This window comes from Ammodytes marinus (genome assembly GCF_949987685.1).
Source record: "Ammodytes marinus genome assembly, chromosome: 5".
Lineage (NCBI taxonomy): Eukaryota > Metazoa > Chordata > Actinopteri > Uranoscopiformes > Ammodytidae > Ammodytes > Ammodytes marinus.
In genome coordinates, this window is record NC_137234.1 from 5,089,135 (window position 1) to 5,112,864 (window position 23,730).

General features: G+C 41.7%; 1 protein-coding gene across 1 annotated transcript; it reads left to right on the forward strand.

Annotated features, from left to right (window-relative positions):
- Nucleotides 1-1,175: 1,175 nt before the first annotated feature.
- On the forward strand, nt 1,176-23,569 carry sin3aa (SIN3 transcription regulator family member Aa; the record flags this gene model as incomplete). Its single annotated transcript, XM_080027926.1, is given in 22 exon segments — nt 1,176-1,200; nt 1,203-1,248; nt 6,468-6,690; nt 7,193-7,393; nt 7,578-7,684; nt 8,228-8,522; nt 9,025-9,273; nt 10,223-10,375; nt 10,727-10,882; nt 11,024-11,113; nt 11,695-11,813; nt 12,109-12,319; nt 12,492-12,608; nt 13,127-13,365; nt 15,032-15,215; nt 16,123-16,729; nt 17,618-17,787; nt 18,274-18,447; nt 19,398-19,490; nt 20,160-20,254; nt 20,511-20,703; nt 21,321-23,569. Coding segments are annotated over 22 exon segments (3,978 nt in total). The 3' UTR covers nt 21,552-23,569.
- Nucleotides 23,570-23,730: the final 161 nt, after the last annotated feature.

Here is a 23,730-nt window from a genome sequence, read left to right on the forward strand (position 1 = left end):
CTAAGAGAGTAACAGTTCACATAGAGTTCAGTTAAATTGTTGAGTTTTAACAGCAAGCATTATATTTTATATATTAGCCTAATCATGTTTTATGACTCTGTCAAGCTGTGGTGGAGGAAGTAGTCTACTCAGATCCTTTACAAGCTACTTATAACACACTGTGGAAAATACTCTGTAACAAGTTAAAGTCACGCAAATTGTAACTGTTGTAAATGCGTGGAAGTATAATAAGAATGCAAAGTGAAAGTACTTCATGCATAAAAATGCCCCCTATGCTCTAATACCCTTATATAACATTATTATCACTTATGAATTAGCAGGATTTTTACTGTTGCTGTAAATTAATTATGGATTAATTAGCTAATTATCTTCTCCCATTAATCAATTGATTGGTTTGTGAAAATATTGTAGGAACTTATAAATGTATGTCACAATGACCCAAAGCCCAAAGTGACACCTTCACAGTGCTTTGTTTATGGTCCAACAAAGCCCAAATATCAAAATGATATTCGTATGATGAAATCATAGATAGTATATATAAAAAAAACTATTCAAAAGGCATATCTTTACATTAGGAAACAATGAAATGTGTCTAGCTTACATAAAACATGGTCAACAATAATCAAAACTGTTGCCTGTTCATTTTCTGTCAAATCAAATCGACCAGTCTTTTCTGATAGGCCTGTCTAAATAGTTTCACAATCTGTAAAGAAACTAGAGCTGGCAAAAAACACATTCGTTCTACAGAAGTAAAAAGGAGTGGAGAACAATAGTTCCCTCTTGTAGGCCTAAGTAGAAAGTTGCTTTAGAAGAAAATGTCAATACCTCAGATTTGCATTACTTTAGTGAAGGCCCATTAGTTTCAAGTAATCGGGCCTAGGCCTACTGCAGCTGTCAAAACAATGTAGTGGAGTTTGGAGTAAAAAGTAGGCTACAGTGAGTGGAGTAGCAGCATAAAATCTAACTAAAATCCTAGTAGGCTACTTCAGGGCAAAACATGATTCCTTTTTCACTTCCCAGTCAATCTCTCCACATCAAAGGTCTTGAGTTAGGAATAAATTCATGTCTGCACAGATTTGTCTTTTATATGAAATGGGGCTGCTGTTTCCCTGACGCTTCCTCTATTTTAGCGGGTTCTATTCAAAATAAAATGACGCGCCCCGTAGTGTGCGCCAATGCCAGCGGAGGGGGGCGTCTCCAACTATTTTGTTACAAACGCGAATCCGGAGTAAGGAGTCTTTTTCCTGGGTATGTAACAGCTGGTTAAACTCAATAATGTTTACTATATGGCCGCTATAACGAGTTAACAATGTGTATTAAGAGTGTGGGAGCATTTGGTGCACATCGGGCGGTCTTTTGTGTCTTAAAATGAATTGAAGGGGCTTTCTTTAATGGTCGTAAACGGCGACAGAATAGCCCAAAACATTACGTGGTAGAGAGAGACGGGCAAATGTGCAGGTCGTCATTTTGTCGACTGGTCAACAGTCTCCCCCACCCCGAACTAAACGCTGATAGTCGGAGGAATCCCGTTGTCTAGAAGTGGAAACATTTTGTCTGCAGCGTATGAGTGTGTGTGTGTGTGTGTGTGTCTGTGTGTGAGCATGTAACGCTAATGGATCTGTATGTGTAGGGGGGAGGGAGTTGTTGTGGTGAGACACAGGTTAGACATTTTACTCCACACGACTGTTTACAAAGAATCCGATTTGTGGCGAACGCGGCTCTTTTCTCTGCAACAGACTAGGAGGAAATTTTAAAAAAATAAAAAAATTCTGCTGCGTTTGTGTTGTTTGGTTTGTTCGCGCTAGTGGGTGAATGGCGTGGCCCCGATATGTTCCCAACACAAGCGACGCCGTAGTTCCCGTTTCGTTCGTTTGACTTTGGCATTGTTTAGTAAAGGGCAACTGGATCAGCTCTTAGTTTGCCGCCTGTAAAACGATGCAGTGTTTTGGTTTTAGCCCGCCCGCCGCCTAAGCCCAAGATTACTAGGCTGGGCTAGCCTACTTCACCGCGCACAACAACAGAGCATTCGTGCAAAGGCGAATGATGCATGTTGGTGTGCCGTCAACCTTTTGTTTGGAGAACAGCCTGCAAAACGTCGTCGGTCGTGCACGCGCGGGGGCTGACCGATCCTTACGCGCACTTCGATGCTGTGGGAATCTTCACAGCCCGCAGTGCGTTGTCTTGCGTGTTTTTGCATTAAAAACTTGAAATAAATGACGTGCTAAAATGCCGGAAAACATCGTGTATCGTGCGGTCAACGCACTGAAAAAAGCAACCGTGGTGTTATTAAAGCGCTGGTTTCGGTCTGCAGCGTAACAGACACACATTTATGGGGACAACAAGACGGAATAGTGGAGTTTTGTGTGCGTGCTGCCTGCTGCTACCGAGTCCTTCGCCTCGACTAGAAGGAAGGAGGAATCCCGGGCTGGTGTTGGTGTTTGCAGCTCCGCCTGTCGTGGGCGAGGGTTTATTTTGGAAGTTCCACCTTTTTGGGATTTGTAATGACGATCCGCTGCACTGATTGGCTGAAACGTCCACAAAGGAGGAGGGACTGCAGCGCGAAGGCAGATTCCCTCCTGCAAAGTCACGTGATAACAAAGTTCAGGAAGTAGCTATATAGTTTTGTATATCTCGATGGATGGACCTATTAGAAGCTAGATCTCGATCACATGATGCAATACATGGATAGGTCACCCAAACTCTTTAGTGGTAGAAGCCTATGTTGCTCAATTATTTTATGATCATATAATGCATTTTGCAAAACTACATTTGATTTGAATCAGATAAACACAAACATATACATAGGCTATATATATAAAAAAAGTAGGTTGTTTTGGGAGTCTTCTCTGTGTAAAGTATTATGAAGCTGCTATCTATATTGGGCTTTGTGCCATGTAGCCTACTGAATGGAAACTTGAGGGAACAAGGGTCTGCAAATAGGTTTGTGAGGCCATTAATATACAGGCCATCATAGCCTACACATATATACAACACAGTGTAAGTGGTTATACTTTTGAACATCCATACAAATGGACTGTATGTTATTTAATTTAAATTATTGAATAGAAATAAAGGATGTCATTGAATGATCATGCATGTTAGGTTACTAAACAAATTATTCCGTATCAGAGGAAGGAACTGCCATAAACAATGGTTACAGTTGACTAGACTACATGTATTAAATATTATTATGTGTGTGTGTGTGTGTGTGTGTGTGTGTGTGTGTGTGTGTACTGGGGGATAAAGTTTTTTTTTCAATGCAGATGTGAAAAAATAACACCTCAGGGAATTCTGCAAGTAGTTAAAAATAACCGGAATATGATTCAGAAAAGAGGAATGTCGATTCTTCGAGGTTTATAAAATAAAAATTAATAAACTTTATTTGTAACGTACCTTGCATACAAGACATGCAGCTTTAATTGCCTTGCAATGATACAACTACATGCATACATGATGTAGACATGAAATGGACATAGCCTTGACAATAAAGATCAAACCGAGTAAAAATATAATGTGTTTAGCACTGAAAAGAAACTGAGGCATTTAAAAGCATAAAAGGCGTCAGTAAAATCTAATTTCTAAAACAGCATATGTGACTCCATGTTCCGCATGCATATTTGAGAAGGTGCTGCCAGGAAGAGGTTTTCAAAAGCCTCTCTAAAATCTGTGGGAAGGCTCTTCCACAGTTCGGGAGCATAGCTGACAGATGCTGCCTCTCCAATGTCCTGTTATATGTTTTAAATAAATGACAACACTTTTCCATTGCCTGGGGGTCACCACACAACAATCACACAGTGTCTTCAGATGTTACAGTGACATAACTACACACAGCCAGCCTACTACAAGCGGGACTCCTCTCTAGCCGCGCTTCAAATCAAAATGGGCGTGCTTGGTTACTGTGCAATGAAAGCCTTGATTGACAGTTCAGATTGACAAACCCAGGTCAGTCGCCCCGCCTCTTTGCGGGTCCCCTGAACGAACCGACCAATCGAGCTCCTGGATGGGCGGAGTTACAACTGGAAACCACGCCTCCCTCCAAAAGCTAACCGTACGGAGATTGTTTTCCTCTCTCGGACAGATTCCTCCTTTGCTTTAATTGTTTATTTTAAATAATCCAATGCCATGGATAAGTTGCTTTTTTAAGCACACAAACCCAGTTACTTTCGTTCTCTACCAGAGGTGTAGCGGTTAACATTACAAATCGCTGATTATCACAGCATCATTTGGGATCTTCAGGAGAGGGGTAAGTTCATTCAGCAAGCTAACAAGGCTAGCTGCCTGCCTGGCGTTAGCAGACGTTTTAAGTAAATCGCACGGGTAGAATCGCCCTATCTTTGCCTACAAGTACACCTGATATGCACTCTGATAAATCGTTGACTAATCATCGCTTCAGATCTCTTTTTTCAGCAATAGTGAACCTTATCGCGTATGCTTTTAGCTGCATGTGGTCCGTGTCGGTCTACTCATGTTGTTTACATTACATGACGACAAAACAACTTATCCGTGTGGTCAAAATACAAAATAACGCCTTTGTACACTTTTTTCATTTGAAGACGGTATAACAGCAAGCAAGTCGGCTACTTTATCGTGCTTACCTTTTTAAAAAAAGGTAGTGTAATTTGCTGCACTCCTGCGCCACGCTCTAAATGGCGGGCGATAGGGGGAGGAGGGGGAAGGCGTCGCTCTGTAACTCGAGGTCGGGGCTTGTGTTGTTGCTAGGCCTCAGAGCGGACGGTGATGGTAAAACACTGTAGTCGGCTAATAGCGGTTAGCATTGCCGCAGAAGACATAATTAACGCGTATATGCGACCGAATAAAGTTGGGTGTTGTATCTATTACAATTCTGTAGACTTGCTTTCTTTGGAGCGAGGGGTTTTTGTTTCATGGTGCAGCTCCAAGCGTTACTTTAGCAGCCATTGTGCTACTTTTTTTTTTTAAATTTCGGCTCGATACTCGGGTTTTGACACCGTGTCTTATTCTCCCCCGGGCAGCTGTTATGTTTGGCATGTCATTCAGACTTGACGCTTAGGAACTGTTGGCGTCTCGAGGAAGAAGTTGTGAATGGCACTACTGATTCCCACGTTTCCACAGCAGCACCTGTTTGTTGCATCGGTGACGTCGTAGGCAGTCCGTATATCATTGGCTACGGAAGACACTGCATGTTCTACCTTCATGCACACGATAGCATTTCGATGTATTTTAAGATGTGCTTCATATTAAAAGTAACTGCTGATCTCCTTCACCCCGTTGACATAAGTGTAGTGCAGCAATTGTGCAATATTTACCCCCGTTTCATACTTTATCTCTTCATTAAATTGTATATGCACTATCATGTCTTTGCAATACTTTAAAATTTAAGGTCTCAGATTTGCACCCACACTTGTGTGTTCCTCTTTATAAATTTTCTTTTCTCAATACTATTTTTATTGCCAAGCACCCTTTGTCTTGCAAACAAACTATCTTTAATAGTTTTCTTTGCAACTGTATGTAGTTTGAAATTGTTCCGAATTGTGTCAACTTTAGGCAAAACACAAGTGTTCGAAGTAGGAAACTGAGCTAAATAACAACAATGAGGTTAAATGTAGTAATCCCCGGATGTTTTGTTTGGAGATTTTTCACTTTTATCAAATTAAATGTAGCTTTAAAATCTAAATAAAGAGATTTATTACACAAAAATACACAAAATAAACGAACAGACGGCCCATTAAAATAAACAAAAGCTGCACAATGTTATTTCAGCATTCCCTGTCTTGTATGTTCTGGCTGCCGTACTCCTTGTTTTTAACCTAAACACTCCCTCCTATCTGCTTGTGCACACACAACGTTTCCTTGTTTTCCTACGCTGCTACTCCTCCGCATCTGTCCTTACTCGGGCAGCAGGACAGCAGGGCTTCACTAAAGTTTTGGGGCCGGGTCACCAACACATCTCTCGTGTATACAATGTCCCATCAGAGAGGTAATGGGCGTCATCATGCTCGAACAAAAAGTGTAATCAGACACTTGAAGTCAGTCTGCAATGCCATGTTACGTACGGACTCAATCTGCTGTCAGTGTGACTCTGGTGAAGTTATATAGGCCTGTCATATAAAGGCACATGACAAACTAAAACTGACATTCGCTCATAAATGAGTAAATCAATAAGGTCTGAAAGCAGTTGACCTCTATAAACCCCCCGGGGCTTGCTGCTGCTAAAAGCATTGGTTTATATGGTTAAGAGAGCGTGATCAGTTTCTTTCTAAACCAAATGACAAAAGTGGCTTGTTAGAACTGTGGGACTGTGTACCTGCTGTGTCCCCAGTAATTCACAGCTGAAGTATAAAAAAAAATAAAAGATGGCCATATTTTCCTCAACAAATTATTGCATGAAATCAAGAGGCTGATTTAATGGTGTCTGATAAATTGAAAAGAGATTTTTTTCCAGTAATGAAATATGGTCCTTTTGTTATTCCCCCCCCCCCCCCCCTCAGGTCTCTCTGCTCTTCTGAGAATGAGTTCATAATGAAGCGGCGACTGGAGGATCAGGAAACGGTATTTGCGTCCCAGCAGCAGCAGCGGCGCCTGGCTGGCAACGCGGAGGCTTTCCAGCATCGTGTGCTGGCCCCCGCCCCGGCCCCCAACGTGTATGAGGCCGCGCCCGACAACATGCAGCCCACAGCAGGCGTACAGTACTCCGTCCCCCAGGGATACCAGGTGTGTGCATGTCCACTCACTGCCATTTCTGTTTAATGCTTTCTGTGTTTTAGAATTGAACCTAGGTCAAACACATAGCAGTTTATTTTTATTTTAAGTTATCCTGTGTAACATTTTAAGTAATTTATTAGCTAAAATCGATATCCTCATTCATAAATATGGCCTCATTGGTGTAAAATCATCTCTGCCAATAATCTGAATCCTCCTGAGTGGAGAATTACAAATATTAATATTACATTTTGTACATTGAGCGGGTAAGTCTTATGGAGGAATACATGTTTTTGGAATGTCATCAGGTGCATTGTTTATAATTTAGAATTGTTCTTGTCCCTGTTCTGTCCTTTTTCTTTCTATAAGCCCTGTGCATGTCTCACTTTTTCTCAAGACAAATGACTGTACACTCATTGTATTTGGTGATGAAAATCCTTCTTCCACTGATGTCAAAGTTACAGTGCTTCCTTTCTGTACTAAAGTTTTACTATTTTACCATCATTGCCATCAGGTATCTCTGCTTTCCCAGGTCCCCACCGTGGCCCAGAACAGCGGCGGTCACGGGCACGCTCCGAGCCCGGCCGTGCATGGAGGGTCTCACCACCACAGCCCGGCGCTGCAGCCCCACGGGCCCGCTGTCATGTCTGGGCACGGACACACCGCGCCACCACAGGCCTCCGCACAGGGCCAGCAGCAGTTCCAGAGGCTCAAGGTCAGTCCAAATGGTAGATTCTGACAGGTTCTTGCAGTTGTCACGTCCCCCATTAGACCTACACATGTCAAATAAGATATTAAAGATCATTACACACATATTATTAGAGGTGATCAAACAGGAATGTCGATAAAAAAAACATATAAATGTAATTGATTATTTTTCCTCTTCTCTGTCCCCTAAGGTGGAAGATGCTTTGTCCTACTTGGACCAAGTGAAACTGCAGTTTGGCAACCACCCTCAGGTCTACAATGACTTCCTGGATATAATGAAAGAGTTTAAGTCTCAAAGGTGAGGCCTCTAGTTTATTCTACAGACAATACTGTGAAACCCAAAGTCTGCAAACCTTTTGTCCATCATTTGCGTTTTATGATTTATGATTTGTTCAGTCAAACCTTGGACCAAAGTGTTGTGGTAAAGGTAAATTTGCACAAAACATGAATAATAATCAAAATTATGCAATAAAGTTTTTTTTGTTTGTTTTTAAATTAATATATTTTTATTTTTATTATATATTTTTATTTTTATTTTTTTACTATGGAAAAGGGGTAGGATTAAATAAGTGTGTATACTTCTTCCTGCTCCTTTTCGGGCATGTCACATCAATACAGATCATTTGTTTTATTTTTTTATTTTTTTTGTGAAGTCTTTTAAACATAAATTTTGTTTGTTGTATTTTTGTGCTTTTCATTTAGTTTTGTATTGTTTTTGATATGTCTGAAAGAAAATAAAAAATGAAATGAAAAAACGAAAAAGGAGAAACACTTTCACTCACATTGCAGATTGATTGACGGGATGACCCTAACCATTGTGCCTTTTTCTGTCTATTTCCAGTATTGACACGCCCGGGGTCATCAGCAGAGTGTCCCAGCTCTTCAAAGGTCACCCCGACCTCATCATGGGCTTCAACACCTTCCTGCCGCCCGGCTACAAGATCGAGGTGCAGAGCAGCGAGCTGGTCAACGTGACCACGCCCGGCCAGATCCACCACATCACCCCGCACGGCATCTCAGTCTCAGTCCTCCCCATCACCGGGCCCCCTGTCCCACACCTGCCTCAGCTCCCCTCTGCTGTGACTACCAGCGCCCCCCCTCTCCTAACGCAGCCCACCCCCGCCAAGATGAGCAAGGTGATTATTACAAAAAAACATACTGAATTTTTAATCTCTATATATTGTCTGATTTAAAGCAATAGTGCGTTACTTTTGTCGCCCCCCATGAGGAATTTTGAGTAATTACAACAACACTGTTGGTGCATCTACATGAGGTTAAGCCTTCAGTGATCGCGCATGGATTTGATACCTTCTGCTGTACGTTCAGGTTTTTTCTTAGCAGTGAAATCAACAACTGAAACATTTCTTTGGCTTTTTCTTGAGCTCCTGCACCAGTGTCAGGGGTGCGACACCAGTTTGTAAACGCTGCAATACTGAGAAATACAGGGAGTTTTATGGAGCTCATAGGTTTTATCAACTTTGTGTCAAATCATTTGGGGATGGCCTGAATGTAACAGACAATCATTTATATGAAAAAGTTCCACACTAAAGCTTTAACAGAAAAAAAATCAAGCTTTTTGTTGTGCAACGTCTGTATTTATTTTACACTAAAACCTTCACTGTTGTGTCCTTTTCCCAGCCTCTCCAGCTTCAGGCGTTGACACCCAGCAGTCAGAGCAATCCGTCCATCCCCGCCTACACCTCTCCCCGCTCCCCGCCCATGCAGCTGCACCCCCCGGTCAGCGGGACCCCCACCGGGCCTCCCACCCAAAACAACCAGCCCGTGGAGTTCAACCACGCCATCAACTACGTCAACAAGATCAAGAACCGCTTCCAGGGCCAGCCCGACATCTACAAAGCCTTCCTGGAGATCCTCCACACGTACCAGGCCAGTAGCGCTTTGGGGTTCTTTGGAATGAGGCACTATTCTAAACCCAAATTACAAAAAATCCTTCTAGCTATGTTATTTGGGGAGTTAGTTGCATGATAGTAAAGCATCTGAGAGTAAGAAAGGATTTGTCATATTTATCAATCCAAATGAAAGATATTTATATTTAAATTTGGAAAAACTTTACAGAAATGTGGTTTAGATGAAGCGGGTTATGCTCAGATTCTCATGACACAAGAAGTTTTTTTTTTTTTTTTTAAGATATTCTTTTGGCATTTTTATGCTTTATTGATAGTGTAGAGACAGAGTTGAAATGGGGCAGAGAGGGGAGTGACATGCAGAGAACGACCTCGGGCTGGAATCAAACCCGGGTCCGCTGCTGGCCGAGGCCCATGGGGGGGACGTCCTACCAACTGAGCTACGGGTGCCCCCGACACAAGAAGTATTTTGAACTATAAAACAATGACTGTTGGCATGGATGCTCTGATACAGCCTCGCCCACACAGTCCTGTCAAACGATGTAGACAGTTCAAAAGCATTTTCTTTTTTTTACTAACTTATAATATTTAAGAACATTCATTTCAATTAGATTTTTTTAAATGCTCATTAAAGGTGCAGTGTGTAATATGACATCATCAAGAAAGTTCTACAAAGTTCTAGAATGCAACACTCCCTGGGTAACCCCAACCCTTTAGAATAATAACCGAAGCTACAGTGGCCTTCAAGGACAAGAACAATTCTAATTTATAAACAATGCACCTGATGACATTCCAACTATGACACTTCCAACATGGCGGAATAAACCACCCAACTTTGATTTCATATATTGGTTCTGACTATTTTAGACCAGGTTTTTTTCTTTGCCAGAGGCTTTAAAAAATCTCATTCTGCCTTTGCTAAAAAATGAATGTCTAACTTGAGTTTAATCTTGTTATTTTGTCCTCTACAGAAGGAGCAGCGTAACGCCAAGGAGGCCGGTGGGAACTACACCCCGGCCCTCACGGAGCAGGAGGTTTACGCTCAGGTGGCGAGGCTCTTCAAAAACCAAGAAGACCTGTTGTCAGAGTTTGGCCAGTTTCTCCCTGACGCGAACAGTTCAGTGGTGAGCAAAGCTGTAAGATAAATAAGTATTTTTTCTTTCTCCTCACTTTAGTCCAGATGTACTAACACTTACTTAAAATGTTGAGTAAAAGTAACATGTTGTTTCTGCTGTTGCATTTGTTTAGCTGGGTCTTAATGGGTTAAAATGCTTTGTCTTCATTTTATTATATGATTTGAGTGGGTATATTTTCAACGCTTTTTCAAGCTTTGGTGCAGTTTTCCACTCATCACCAGTTAAACAGTCCACATTAAATCAAATGGAATAATCCCATTAAATATGTAGTCTTGGTGACCTGGAGTTGAATAGATCACATTCATTCATGTACATTCACTCTAATCTTATTCTCCGTAGCTGCTGAGTAAGACCACAGCTGAGAAGGCGGAGTCTGTACGGAACGACCACGGTGGGACGGCCAAGAAGCTGCAGCTCAACAACAAGCAGAGGCCCAATCAGAACGGCTGCCAGATCCGCCGCCATCCCACTCCGGGAGCCACGCCCCCCATCAAGGTACATACATGCATTCTGTCATCCCGCTAAATATATAGTCCGCTACTCTTGCCTATTTGTTTACTTGAATTTACGTCTACCATTGTTTTTTTGTATTAATTCGACCAATGTCTTCTCTTTTCTATGTTGGTGATGCTACAGAAGAAGCCCAAGTTACTGAATTTGAAAGATTCCTCGTTGGCAGAGGCCAGCAAGCATGGAGTCGGGACAGAATCTCTGTTCTTTGAGAAGGTGAGCTTTTAACATGCTCTGTTTGAACTTTTTAATGAAAATGAAACCGTAATTTAATGGGAAGACAGGCAAGAAGAAAGTTAATTACAGAGTTGTGCAGATAGTATTTTAAATCAGGGGGAAAACTGAGACATGCAGAGCACGGACTTTGGTTTAAAGATATTTTATCAGGAGTTCCACTTAACCTCAGACAGTAATACTGTTTGAATATTGATGGTTTGAGTGTGTGTCTCTTCATTTAATTTAATCACGCAAACCGTGACAGTATTGAAATCATGAAGAATATAAGGAAGTTAATCTGCCTCAAAACACTAAAGAAGGGGGCGCCCTTAGCTCAGTTGGTAGGGCGTCCCCCCCCATGGGCCTCGGCCAGCAGCGGACCCGGGTTCGATTCCAGCCCGCGGTCGTTCTCTGCATGTCACTCCCCTCTCTGCCCCATTTTCAGCTCTGTCTCTACACTATCAATAAAGTATAAATATGCCCAAAAAATATCTTTAAAAAAAACACTAAAGAAAAGTACAAGTTATGCCAAGGTATTCTGCTGATGTTATGTGTCACATACTCTTTATTCCTCACCACAGGTGCGCAAAGCCTTGCGAAGTGCAGAGGCTTATGACAACTTCCTGCGGTGTCTGGTTATCTTTAATCAGGAGGTGATCTCCAGGGCTGAACTAGTGCAGCTGGTGCTGCCCTTTTTAGGGTGAGCAGTGACACTTATGTTTTATTTCACTCTACACTGTTTTTATCAAACATATTTATATTATTTTTAACTGTTTTAAGTAAAGTTTTATTATTGATAAATTGTTATTGTTATTTTATCAACTGTGTTTTTATTCTTTTATCATTTGATCTTCTCAAATGTTATTGCGTAGCGTGCATTGGTCTCCGCATCCATTTTGTCCTACTCCCTATGTTGTAATCAATGTATAGCACTTTGAATTACACGTGATTTGTTTGGTTGATTGACATATCTTTCACTTCATTGTGTTTTACAGGAAATTCCCAGAGCTGTTCAACTGGTTTAAAAACTTCCTGGGATATCGGGAGACGTCCCACATCGAGACGTACCCCAAGGAGCGGGCCACCGAGGGCATCGCCATGGAGATCGATTATGCTTCCTGCAAGAGACTGGGCTCCAGTTACAGAGCGCTGCCCAAAAGCTACCAGCAGCCCAAGTGCACCGGCAGAACTCCACTCTGTAAAGAGGTGAGAGCAAGTTAAACATTTAGAGTAGATTATTATTTTTTTAAATGTCAAACGGTGATTCAACACAAATATGTACATGTGAAATTTTACATTGTAGATTAAATTCCACGTCAATACGAGTGGGGACCTTTAGAAGGTGACTCAGTGTTTGGTTTCTGCTGTGTTTGTGCAGGTCTTAAATGACACCTGGGTCTCCTTCCCATCCTGGTCTGAAGACTCCACGTTCGTCAGCTCCAAGAAGACTCAGTACGAGGAACATATCTACCGCTGTGAGGACGAGCGCTTTGAGGTGAGCAGGAACATTCACCACCAAAAAGAATCTTCAAACAGATGCAAAATTTTCCTTCTTTTAGGTCTTCTTCCTTCCTAATCTTTGTCCTATAACATCTCTAAAAAAAGTATTCAATTAATAAAGTGTAACTGCATCAAATAGTAGTAATGATGAAGAACATTATGAACTTTTTAATTGAAAGTTAAAGGTGAAGTCAACAATTCTGGCAAATGCTTGTTGACACTGATTTTGCACTTTTCTTATGTTCGCACTGATAGGATTGCATCACATTTCGTTGTACATGTACACTGACAAACAAAGACTATTCTGTTCTTTTTTTGACAAAGTGATTTTGACAACATTCGCCAGAGTTGCTGACTCCACCTTTTTAAGTTTGCCATTTTATTTAAATAGTTTTTTTTCAGTTATGAGGATATACCTTAAAAACATTTCACTTCTCTGACACACCCAAAGTCACACAGTGTACCTTTTTTAAGGGCACGCATATTAAAAAAGCGCTGTCGTTATTCCCTCAGTTGGACGTAGTGCTGGAGACCAACCTATCCACCATCAGAGTGCTGGAGACGGTCCAGAGGAAGCTGTCTCGCATGTCGGCCGAGGAGCAGGCAAAGTTCCGCCTCGACAACACCCTGGGCGGCTCCTCGGAGGTGGTGCACCGTAAAGCCATCCAGAGGATATACGGAGACAAGGCGCAGGACATACTCGACGGACTGAAGAAAAACCCCGCTGCGTCCGTCCCCCTCGTGTTAAAGAGGTGAGAGGAAGTGACTTTGTTACCCCTCATTATATGTTATTTCCCTGTTATTTTTAGGGAATCTATGTATATGGAAATGGTCTTTTTTTTAGTTTAGAGATTTTTCTTCATTGAAAGAGTGTTATTTTGTATCACTAAGTTTTGATTGGTACAGTGAGGAATCAGTAAGGTTCACATGCGTTAAACACAAATGCTTAGCTATTTGTTTACTAAATGTATTGAATTATAATTTTTTATTTTATTTCAGATATATCAAAAACAATACAAAACAAAATGAAAAGCATAAAAATACAATAAACAAAATGTATGTTTAAATGACTTCACAAAAAGAAAACAAATGATCTGTATTGATGTGATATGCCTGAAAAGGAGCAGAAAGAAGTATACACTTACAATGTAGTAAATATACAGCATATTTTGGTTTCCGACTGAGGCCATCCCTCCAATCTAAACACAGGAGGAAAGACTAAGTGATGATGGAGTTCATATTCAAAATGGCTCCTGAAATTAAATGTGTGCTTTTACAGCTTAAAACACTCCATTGCAGGGTTAAGGATTTGTCACTCCTTTTGACAGTGTTCTAATTCAGTCCTCCAAATACATCACCCTGCAGCAGATGTTTGTGTCTTGTTGCGACGAAAAGTAACATTAAAATGCTCTGACAAGATTCAAGAGGTTTATTTTAGGGATGTGAACAATGTGTCGATTCTCGGCTCGATTTTCGACACGTGCTCAAGACGACTCTAAAAATAGAAATCGGTAAATCGGGTGTTTTACTTTATTAGATGTTTTGGGGACCTGGGAGACGTCCGTGATGAGAGTTCACGTGTGGTCGCGAGCGCGCTGCAGACGCTTCACTTCTGTAATGTGCGCGCATAACATGCCCGGTGTGGGTCAACAGTGCAGTCCAACATATGCAGCATAAATTTATAATATTCGTCTACGACCGTGATGTTAAATCACCTTCACTCAAAGCCTCCGCCCGAGCAAAGCAGTGAGTAGCGCTGTGACGGTGACGATCACCGGGAGACCTCGCAAGTATGAGTGAGTGAGCCGCCGTGCAGAAAAACTCTGTGGTTTGATGGATAACATGATAACCGGGGGTATCCTGCCCGTTAACGTTGTCTACGGGAACGGCTTCCACGATCTGTTTTTATGTCTCAAGTCTAAATACACAGAGCCATGTCGGCAAGCTGACAGTGCGACTGAAGGGAGAGCCGACTCCCTCCGTTAGTTTCTGTTTTCAGCCGAGTAAGTTACATTCACCTCCGACGCATGGACAGCGTTTTTAAAATTAAAGCCTCTCATTTTATTATCAAAAAGGCTTTGATGCAGATGAAGCCTGAACACACAGCGTGTGGCACCAGTGTTGTTTAAAGGAAAGCGCAGTTTATCAGCACCACAACTACGTGCTGCTGCCGCAAAAAAAGGTACACTGCCTTTTTTTTTATTGCACAGTAAATTGATTGATTTGTCGATTCATGCCTTCGACACGTCGACACGCAAATAATGAGTCGTTCCTAGTTTATTTGTAATATGCACAACAATTACAACAGCAGTCATTGGCAATGAAATTCTTAAGTCCCAGGCTCCTCTTCACAATGCAATTTATTTTGCTATCTTTGAATGCGACAGTCATTGAGCTACTTTGTTTTCCTCTCACCAGGTTAAAGACAAAGGAGGAAGAGTGGCGGGAAGCCCAGCGAGGCTTCAACAAGATCTGGAGGGAGCAGAACGAGAAGTATTACCTCAAGTCTCTCGACCATCAAGGCATCAACTTCAAACAGAACGACACCAAAGTGCTTCGATCCAAGTCATTGTTGAATGAAATCGAAAGCATTTACGATGAGGTACATTTATTTCTTCTGAGCCGCTACACTCTCCCGGCACTAACGTGAAATGTACATTTTTTTACCTTAGAATGAGCATTTTATATCTACATAAGGAGCAGAGTGCACCACTATGTTTCTTCAGTAGCACAGAAGGAACAAACATAACGGCTTTATTCGTCTTTATATATATTGGATGTCCTGGGGAAATTTTTCATTTTTCATTTAACTTTTATTTATCCTCGAGAGACCAATTGAGGGGTGACCCTCATTTTCAATGACGTCGAGTTCAAACAAATTCAAAGGAAAAACAACAATACATAAACAATATTCAACGCAAATACATCAAATACACAACAACAGGTGAAGAGAAAAACAATTGAAACATTTACACAGTGGTGAAGATTAAGTGGCAGCAATTAAAATTAAATGGGTGAAAGTACAATATAGCCTAATTAAAACAGTTACAGGTAGAGTTTGGCAGATTTAAGATAGTTTGTTTAAATTGGTTAAAGGGATATGAAGTTATTTAATTTGTTGCTGTAAGTTGTTCCAGGAGTCAGGGGCACTGAAGCTAAAAGCTGTCTTTCCCAGCTCACCTGATGAAAGACAAAGAAGTATAGAAGTACTATAGAAGAAATAACTAGACACATCTTCACCTCATCACTTGATATTGTGGAAAGACTTGAGGCAGTGGTGGATGATGCCATCTTTAGTAACTATAGTTTCTTGTACTTGAAGGGCCATCTGGCTTCTGTGAATTATCCGAACAGGAGGGGGGATGCAATCTAGATTTTCCACCACTAGATGCCACCAAAATACACTTCCCTACAAACTGCAACTTTAAATGTCAGCATCACACAAAAATCATATCTTCCGTTCATCCAAAGTGCTCACACGGAAATCGTTTTTCTTTTTCACTTTCCAGCGTCAGGAGCAGGCGTCGGAGGAGAACGCCTCTCCGCCGTCCGGCCCCCACATGACGCGGACGTACCAGGACAGTCAGATCCTGGAGGACGCGGCGGCACTCATCATACACCACGTCAAGAGACAGACCAGCATTCAGAAAGAAGACAAGTACAAGATCAAGCAAATCATCTACCACTTCATCCCAGACATGCTGTTCTCTCAGCGCGGCCAGCTCTCGGACGTGGAGGAAGAGGAGGAGGAGGAGGAAGAGGAGATGGATACAGAGGAAGGCGCTGCTGCTGCTGCTGCTGCTGCTTCCAAGAAACAAAATGGCGTCCCGGGCAGCGGAGGGAGCCCGTCCAAGTCCAAGTTACTGTTCAGTAACACGGGGGCACAGAAGCTACGCGGCCTAGACGAAGCCTACAACCTCTTCTACGTCAACAACAACTGGTACATCTTCCTGAGGCTGCACCAGACGCTGTGCTCGCGGCTGCTGCGGCTGTACGGCCAGGCGGAGAGGCAGATCGAGGAGGACATGAGAGAACGAGACTGGGAGAGGGAAGTGCTGGGCCTGAAGAAGGACAAGAACGACAGTCCAGCCGTCCAGCTCAGACTGAAGGAGCCCAGTGAGTACACAGAGACGTGAAGATGTTTTGTTTATTTTCTGTTTAATAATTTATTAAAAAAAAACACATAGTTATATATATTTTATTTTATTTTATTTTATTTATTTATTGGTTTTTCCTTTTTTTAACAAGAACAACAATACAAAAACAATAGAAATACATTAAACACACAACCCCCACCCCCTCCCCCCTCCCTCACACAAACTTAAAAAAATTAAATAAGCAAGTAGGCTATAGTTATATATTTTTTATAGAATTATTTTTGTATGTTAAAAACCTTTAAAAAAATGTAATGCGTTTCTTTGCTTTTTCTATCGAGTACAGAACATAAGGATTTATCCGGATTATCGTTCCATCTATTTATATTTCTTAGAGGAAAATATGAAAAGTAGTTTTAGAAATATTTGCAGGCTTATCGCAAACAATGGGAGCTGAAAGAGAAGAGGGTCAACCGTTTTAGTGGAACTGATGAGGGAAAAGTTTGCATACACATAATAAAAAATATATAAAGACAGAAACCAGGAAATCACTTAAAGCTGGGGTGGAGGATTTGGGGAGAAAATGGCAGTTGGGATAGAGATTCGAATTCAAATACCTCAACCGCTCCACTTGTTCTCTTTGGTCCCTCCCCTATGGTCCCTCGCTGACATGCTCTCTACACCAACACAGTTGTGCCAAAGTGAATGGACAGTCCCAACAGCCAATAAGAACAGAGAATCGGAGCCTCGCTCTGATTGGTCAAAGTGTACAGCTCATGTTAACTTTGACCAATCAGAAATCATATACCCCAGGTTTAAACTACCTCCCGAATGAGCACCAACGATGATTGATCTGAAATGTCTCTCTGCTGAGCCACATGTGATGTTTGATCCTATCTCTTCTCCGCAGTGGACATCGAGGTGGAGGATTACTACTCGGCCTTCCTGGAGATGGTTAAGAATCTTCTGGATGGAAACATGGAGGCTTCACAGTACGAGGACTCGCTGAGGGAAATGTTCACCATCCACGCGTACACCGCCTTCACTATGGACAAACTAGTACAGAGCATCGTACGGCAGGTCAGCATCTCCTTTGTTCTCTCGCTTCCATTTTTATTGTTTGGTTTTGCATCATTAAAGCCTCTGTCGCCCCCATGAGGAATTCTGAGTAATTACAACAACACTGTCGGTGCATCTTCATGAGGTAATAAGCCTTCGGTGATCATGCTTGGATTTTATACCTTCTGCTGTACGTCCAGGTTTTATTTCTTAGCAGTAGAATCAACAACTGAAACATTTCTTGGGATTTTTCTGAGCTCCTGCGCCAGTGTCCGGGAGGCGACACCAGTTAATACATGCTGTCATACTGAGAAATATAGAAAAGAGTTTTGTGGAACTGTTAAGGCTTTATGGCAACTCGTTTGGCCTATAGCTTGAATGTAATATATGAAAAAGTTACATACTATAGCTTTAAGACCCAGTAGTTTCCCACTTTAACACATTCCCCTCTCTCTCTCTCTCTCTCTCTCTCTCTCTCTCTCTCCCTCTCTCTCTCTCTCCCTCTAGCTCCAGCACATCGTGAGTGATGAGATCTGCGTCCAGGTAACGGACCTCTACCTGTCTGAATGCTCCAGCGGTGCCAGTGGGGGAACCGTGGCGACGCAGACCTCACGCAGCCCGGCCGAGGCTCTGTACCAACGCAAGGCAGAGCAGGTCATGTCTGATGAGAACTGCTTCAAGGTGAACACGGGAAGCTTTAAGTTATAAGGGAAAACTGGGGAAATAATTTATTAAAGGTGCAGTGTGTAATGTGACATCATCAAGAAAGTTCTACAAAGTTCTAGAATGCAACGCTCCCTGGGTAACCCCACCCCTTTAGAATAATAACAGAAGCTACAGTGGCCTTCAAGGACAAGAATAATTCTAAATTTTAAACAATGCACCTGATGACATTCCAACTATGACACTTTCAAGATGGCGGCACTAGGCCTTTGTCCAAAATATGCAGAAATATGGACATATATGAGACCCTTTCTATGGAGAAAAAAAATAATTAAAAACATTTTTTTTCAGCTATTATGCACTAAATTAAATGTACTTATTGATATTACAATTACTTTCTACAAAATTCTACACACTGCAGGTTTAATTTTGGATTATGAAGAGATATAATATTGCACAGAAAATGGAAATGAGTTGAATTTAAAGTTAATTTGTGAGGTGAGAAGTGCCTTTTTTAATTTTATAGTTCATTTTCCAAAGTGCTGCATGAGCGGTTGCTGTAATTAATCCAGATATTTTAGTTTCCTTGCTGAGTAAATGGGACCATGAGGATTTCTCCTATTGTTTTTTTTAATTTCAATTTTCTTCTTGGACGCGATCACAGCCAAAATACATCCGCTTCAAATTATGACAATGTATAACTTATACAGTAAGTAAAATACAAGCAGTGTTGTGCTTAGTAACCTGCTTGATCCACACAAAAAGTAAATTTGTTAATTTTTGCACATTTCCATTAATTAAACACATAGAAGTATAAGACGGCATGACTTACAAGAAATATTCCGCTTTCCAATCCAAGAAGTTGACGTTGCAGCTACCCAGTTATTCCTTCTTCTTTCTTTTTTTTTATCTCTCACACACTGAATAGATTGTCGCTAACATATGCTGTGTGTCTGTCACTTTGTCAGGTGATGTTTCTGAAGAACAGAGGGCAGGTGCAGCTAACAGTAGAGCTGCTTGATTCAGAGGAGGATAACTCAGACGAGCCCATGGAGAACGAGGTAAGACACTCCCTGCGTTTCGAATCGTATACTTTCTACTATATAGTATGTTAGAAAAAAGATTTAGGATGTCCCGATTCTTGTGGCCAGATTTAGGATGGTTAGAAGTACCCGGATGTCCTACTTCATCCGGCCAAGATTGTTAGTGTTGAAAACTGCATCCTATTTGGGCGATTCTGACCCACAATCCAGTGTGCACGTGAAGTGAAGTGACGTCACATCGACGAAGCCTCCATATGAAAACAAACGGGGATGTGCCGGATAATAAAGCAAGAGGCAAGATCAAGGCGCAATGTTATGATGAAATAAGAGAGTAAAAGTATGTCCCAATAGTATGCATACTGCATCCTAACTAGATTATTTATTTTATCGTCGGATGTAGTATGTAGAATAGAAAAAAGAAAGAGTAACTGTTTAAAACCCACCTGAAGTCTTGTTAAATAGGGTCTTGGTTAAACAAAGGGAAAACACTTTTTAATTCACAAGCCACACAGTTTTTCCAAATAATTTTTTTTTTGTGCTGCACCATTTTTCAAGGAGTTTTTAAAATGGAACACAGAGCCTCTGTGAACAGTAGGGGGAGTTGTATTACTGTTATATTAAAAGTATTGCTTTTATACCTGATCTTTTGTCTTGAATACATTTCCATTCGCTTTTTTTTTCCCGCAGCGTTGGTCTGATTACGTTGGACGCTACTTAAACCCAGATTCCATCACACCTGAGTTGAGGGAGCATCTCGCTCTGAAACCAGTTTTCCTCCCCAGGTAAGTTGTTTGCGTCAGGTCTCTTGTCAGATTTGCACAAACCTTTTTATGAATTGTGAATGTAGTTTTATTTCTTTTGAAATAGGGTGAACTTAATGGTAAGACATTTCTTTATTTACTGCATAACACCAGAGTATCGTTTTTTTCAATTAATCGTCCTTGCACATCTCTTTCTGTGAGAGTCAATTACCCTTTTTGAATGAATTAAACTCAATTTGTGTTTTTTTTTTTTTTTTAATGGTTTTGTCATCACTAGGAATCTGCGGCGGATCAGGAAGTACCAGAAGGGCCGGGAGCAGCTGGACAAAGAGGCTCTGGAGGGAGGGAAGAAGGCCCTCGACAAGGAGAAGATGGAGTGCATGTTCAAACTCAACTCCTACAAGATGGTCTACGTCTTTAAGTCTGAGGATTACATGTACCGACGCACTGCCCTGCTGCGCGCTCACCAGGTATTCACTGCTACTATTACCTGGCTCTTTACTGGCCTATGAAGGTCTATTACCTGGCTCTTTGCTGGCCTATGAAGGTCTACTATTACCCGGCTCTTTACTGGCCTATGAAGGTCTACTATTACCTGGCTCTTTACTGGCCTATGAAGGGCTACTATTACCTGGCTCTTTACTGGCCTATGAAGGGCTACTATTACCTGGCTCTTTGCTGGCCTATGAAGGGCTACTATTACCTGGCTCTTTACTGGCCTATGAAGGGCTACTATTACCTGGCTCTTTACTGGCCTATGAAGGTCTACTATTACCTGGCTCTTTGCTAGCCTATGAAGGGCTACTATTACCTGGCTCTATGCTGGCCTATGAAGGTCTACTATTACCTGGCTCTTTGCTGGCCTATGAAGGACTACTATTACCTGGCTCTTTGCTGGCCTATGAAGGGCTACTATTACCTGGCTCTTTGCTGGCCTATGAAGGTCTACTATTACCTGGCTCTTTACTGGCCTATGAAGGTCTACTATTACCTGGCTCTTTGCTGGCCTATGAAGGTCTACTATTACCTGGCTCTTTGCTGGCCTATGAAGGGCTACTATTATCATCTTGTTTTTTTTCTCCCTCAGTCACACGAGCGGGTGAGCACGCGGCTGCACAACCGCTTCCACGGCTTGGTGGAGGCGTGGGCCAAGGTGAATGTGACGCGGGACATGAACGCAGACACCAACAAGTGGCTGATGGGCGAGGGGCGCGACGGCCTGCTGCCCTGCTCCACCAGCCGCAACCCGGAGGTGCTGCACTTCATGAACATCAACAAGTACCGCGTCAAGTACGGCGCGCACAGCAAGTCACCGTAGCCATGGAGACACCGCAGAGAGAGAGAGAGAGAGAGACTGCTTTTCTATGGGGGGGTGTTTGTTCTCAAGTCAAACAGGTCAGGCTTAGAGGTAGGGGACGAGGGGCGTATTAATGTTGTTTTTAAGGCTGAACATGGGAGCACAATCAAGCTAGCTACCGTGTGTGTTGCAACCCCCCAGGGCGGCAGGATTAACTGATTTTTTACCAGCGTTTTTAGCTGGGCCCAAATTTTTCTCGCAAAAGGGCCTTTCGGTTGCCAAAACTTTAGGAGTGGTCATTTCACCAGTCGCTAAGACCTGAGCTCTTCTTAACCAGCACTCGGAAAGCCACTTCTCAAACAAACTCCCCCCCCACCCCCCCCCTCCCCGGAGCCTTTTTTTAGTGTTTTTTTCCTACAGAGCTGAGCGTTGTTATACAGTGAGCCTGTGTGAGAGGATAGAGTGGTGCTTTTTGTTTTTGTACTTTATCACAAACTGAGCTTCGGTTCAGCTTTTGACTGACTGAAGAAGAGTAAATCAAGAATCAATCATACAGGGATTTTTCTCGTCGATAGTGTTATTCTACACAGTATCCACAGAAAAAACAAATATGGTGGACAAGTGCACTTATTTAGGGAAGAGGGGGGGAAAAAAATGCCGTTTTGGAAGGTTTGGAGTGAGCACAAGAAAAAGCGTTGAGAGGTCTGATTCAGGCGGTCCTGCGTTTGAGGCCAAATCACAATTATGTACCTATTCACTAGACGGAAAAGAGGGTTACCGTACATTTCCTTTTCCAAATCACATGGCAGCATTATTAGGAGACCGTGCCTGAGCCCCAAACAGTATTGTCGGGTTAACATCAAGAAGCACTGTTGCATTTATATATAAAAATTAAAAAAAAAAAAAAAAAAAAAATTTAGCCTCACAACACTGTTTGGTCCCAGACTGTAAAATTGTATAGCTTTGTGAATGTCAGATGACTGACATGTATTCCGGTGTATGTGTTGTGTATATATATATTATATATAGTTCTATTAACACAAATGATCCTCGCCGCCCTGGAGGTCAACCCTTTTTAAACTGCCCTCCGCCAATACACCAGCTTGTAATGTACACACACACACACACACACACACTCATTCTGGGAGGACTGTCCACATGCCGCTCACATTGTAAATACACTGTATATAGTCTCAGACTTTTTATGACAGATCTGTGTTGTTGTGCTAGTAATACTTTCCAAGCTTACTGTGGACTTTAGTGATGAATGGCTAAAGTTAGTATGTATATGAAAAAGACAAATGCAAGACCATTTATTACAGTTTTTACCAAAGGGAGTTGATTATAAAAAAAAAAAAAAAAAATAGCTGTTTTCCCCCCTTTGTGTGTTCCCTTATGTCTTCTTCTACTTTTTAATTTCTGTAGTAAAATACATGTGGAAAGGTAGAAATGTATCCAGGTCTTTCAGTTTTTATATATGAAAAAATAGCATTATTTTTTTTTCCTTTGAATGTGACATTTGGTTGGTAAAAATCACTCCCCCCCCCCCACACACACACACACACCCCCACCCCCACTTTTTTTTTTTTTTTTTTTTTTTTTTTTTTTACAACCGACACCGTCCGTGGCGATGGTGGAACTCATTTCAAACGGACTCCACAACGGTCTCACCTTGTGATGCACGCCGCTTCCCCTCCCTGGATAGATTTCTGCTGCAGACATCATCACCCCCCCCCCCCCACACACACACACACACACACACACCATATTTTTGATAATGGAAGAAGTCACACGAGCATGTCTTTAGTCCCTTTATCTAGACATTATTTAAAGTAATAATAAAAACGACATTTGTAGCCTACGGAAAAAACACTTTGTGGAGTTGTTGACTGATTTCATTTATTTTTTCTCACACTTTCCATCCTGGTACGTTACACTACAAGAATAAAAACATTCTTAATCACGCCCCAATTTAACAACTCAATTACAAAAATGTCATAACTTAACTAAAATAACTTATTTTAATTAATTTTTAATTGGTAAATGAATCCATCTATTTTCTGCCCTATATTTTTATCAAGGCCAGAATAATTTATTTAATTGCATCATTGAAGAATTATTGTTATATAGTGCTGGGGAAGTATTGAAAAGTTTTGATATGATAAATAGTTCCAAGCCATATTGTCTGTACAGGTTTGAT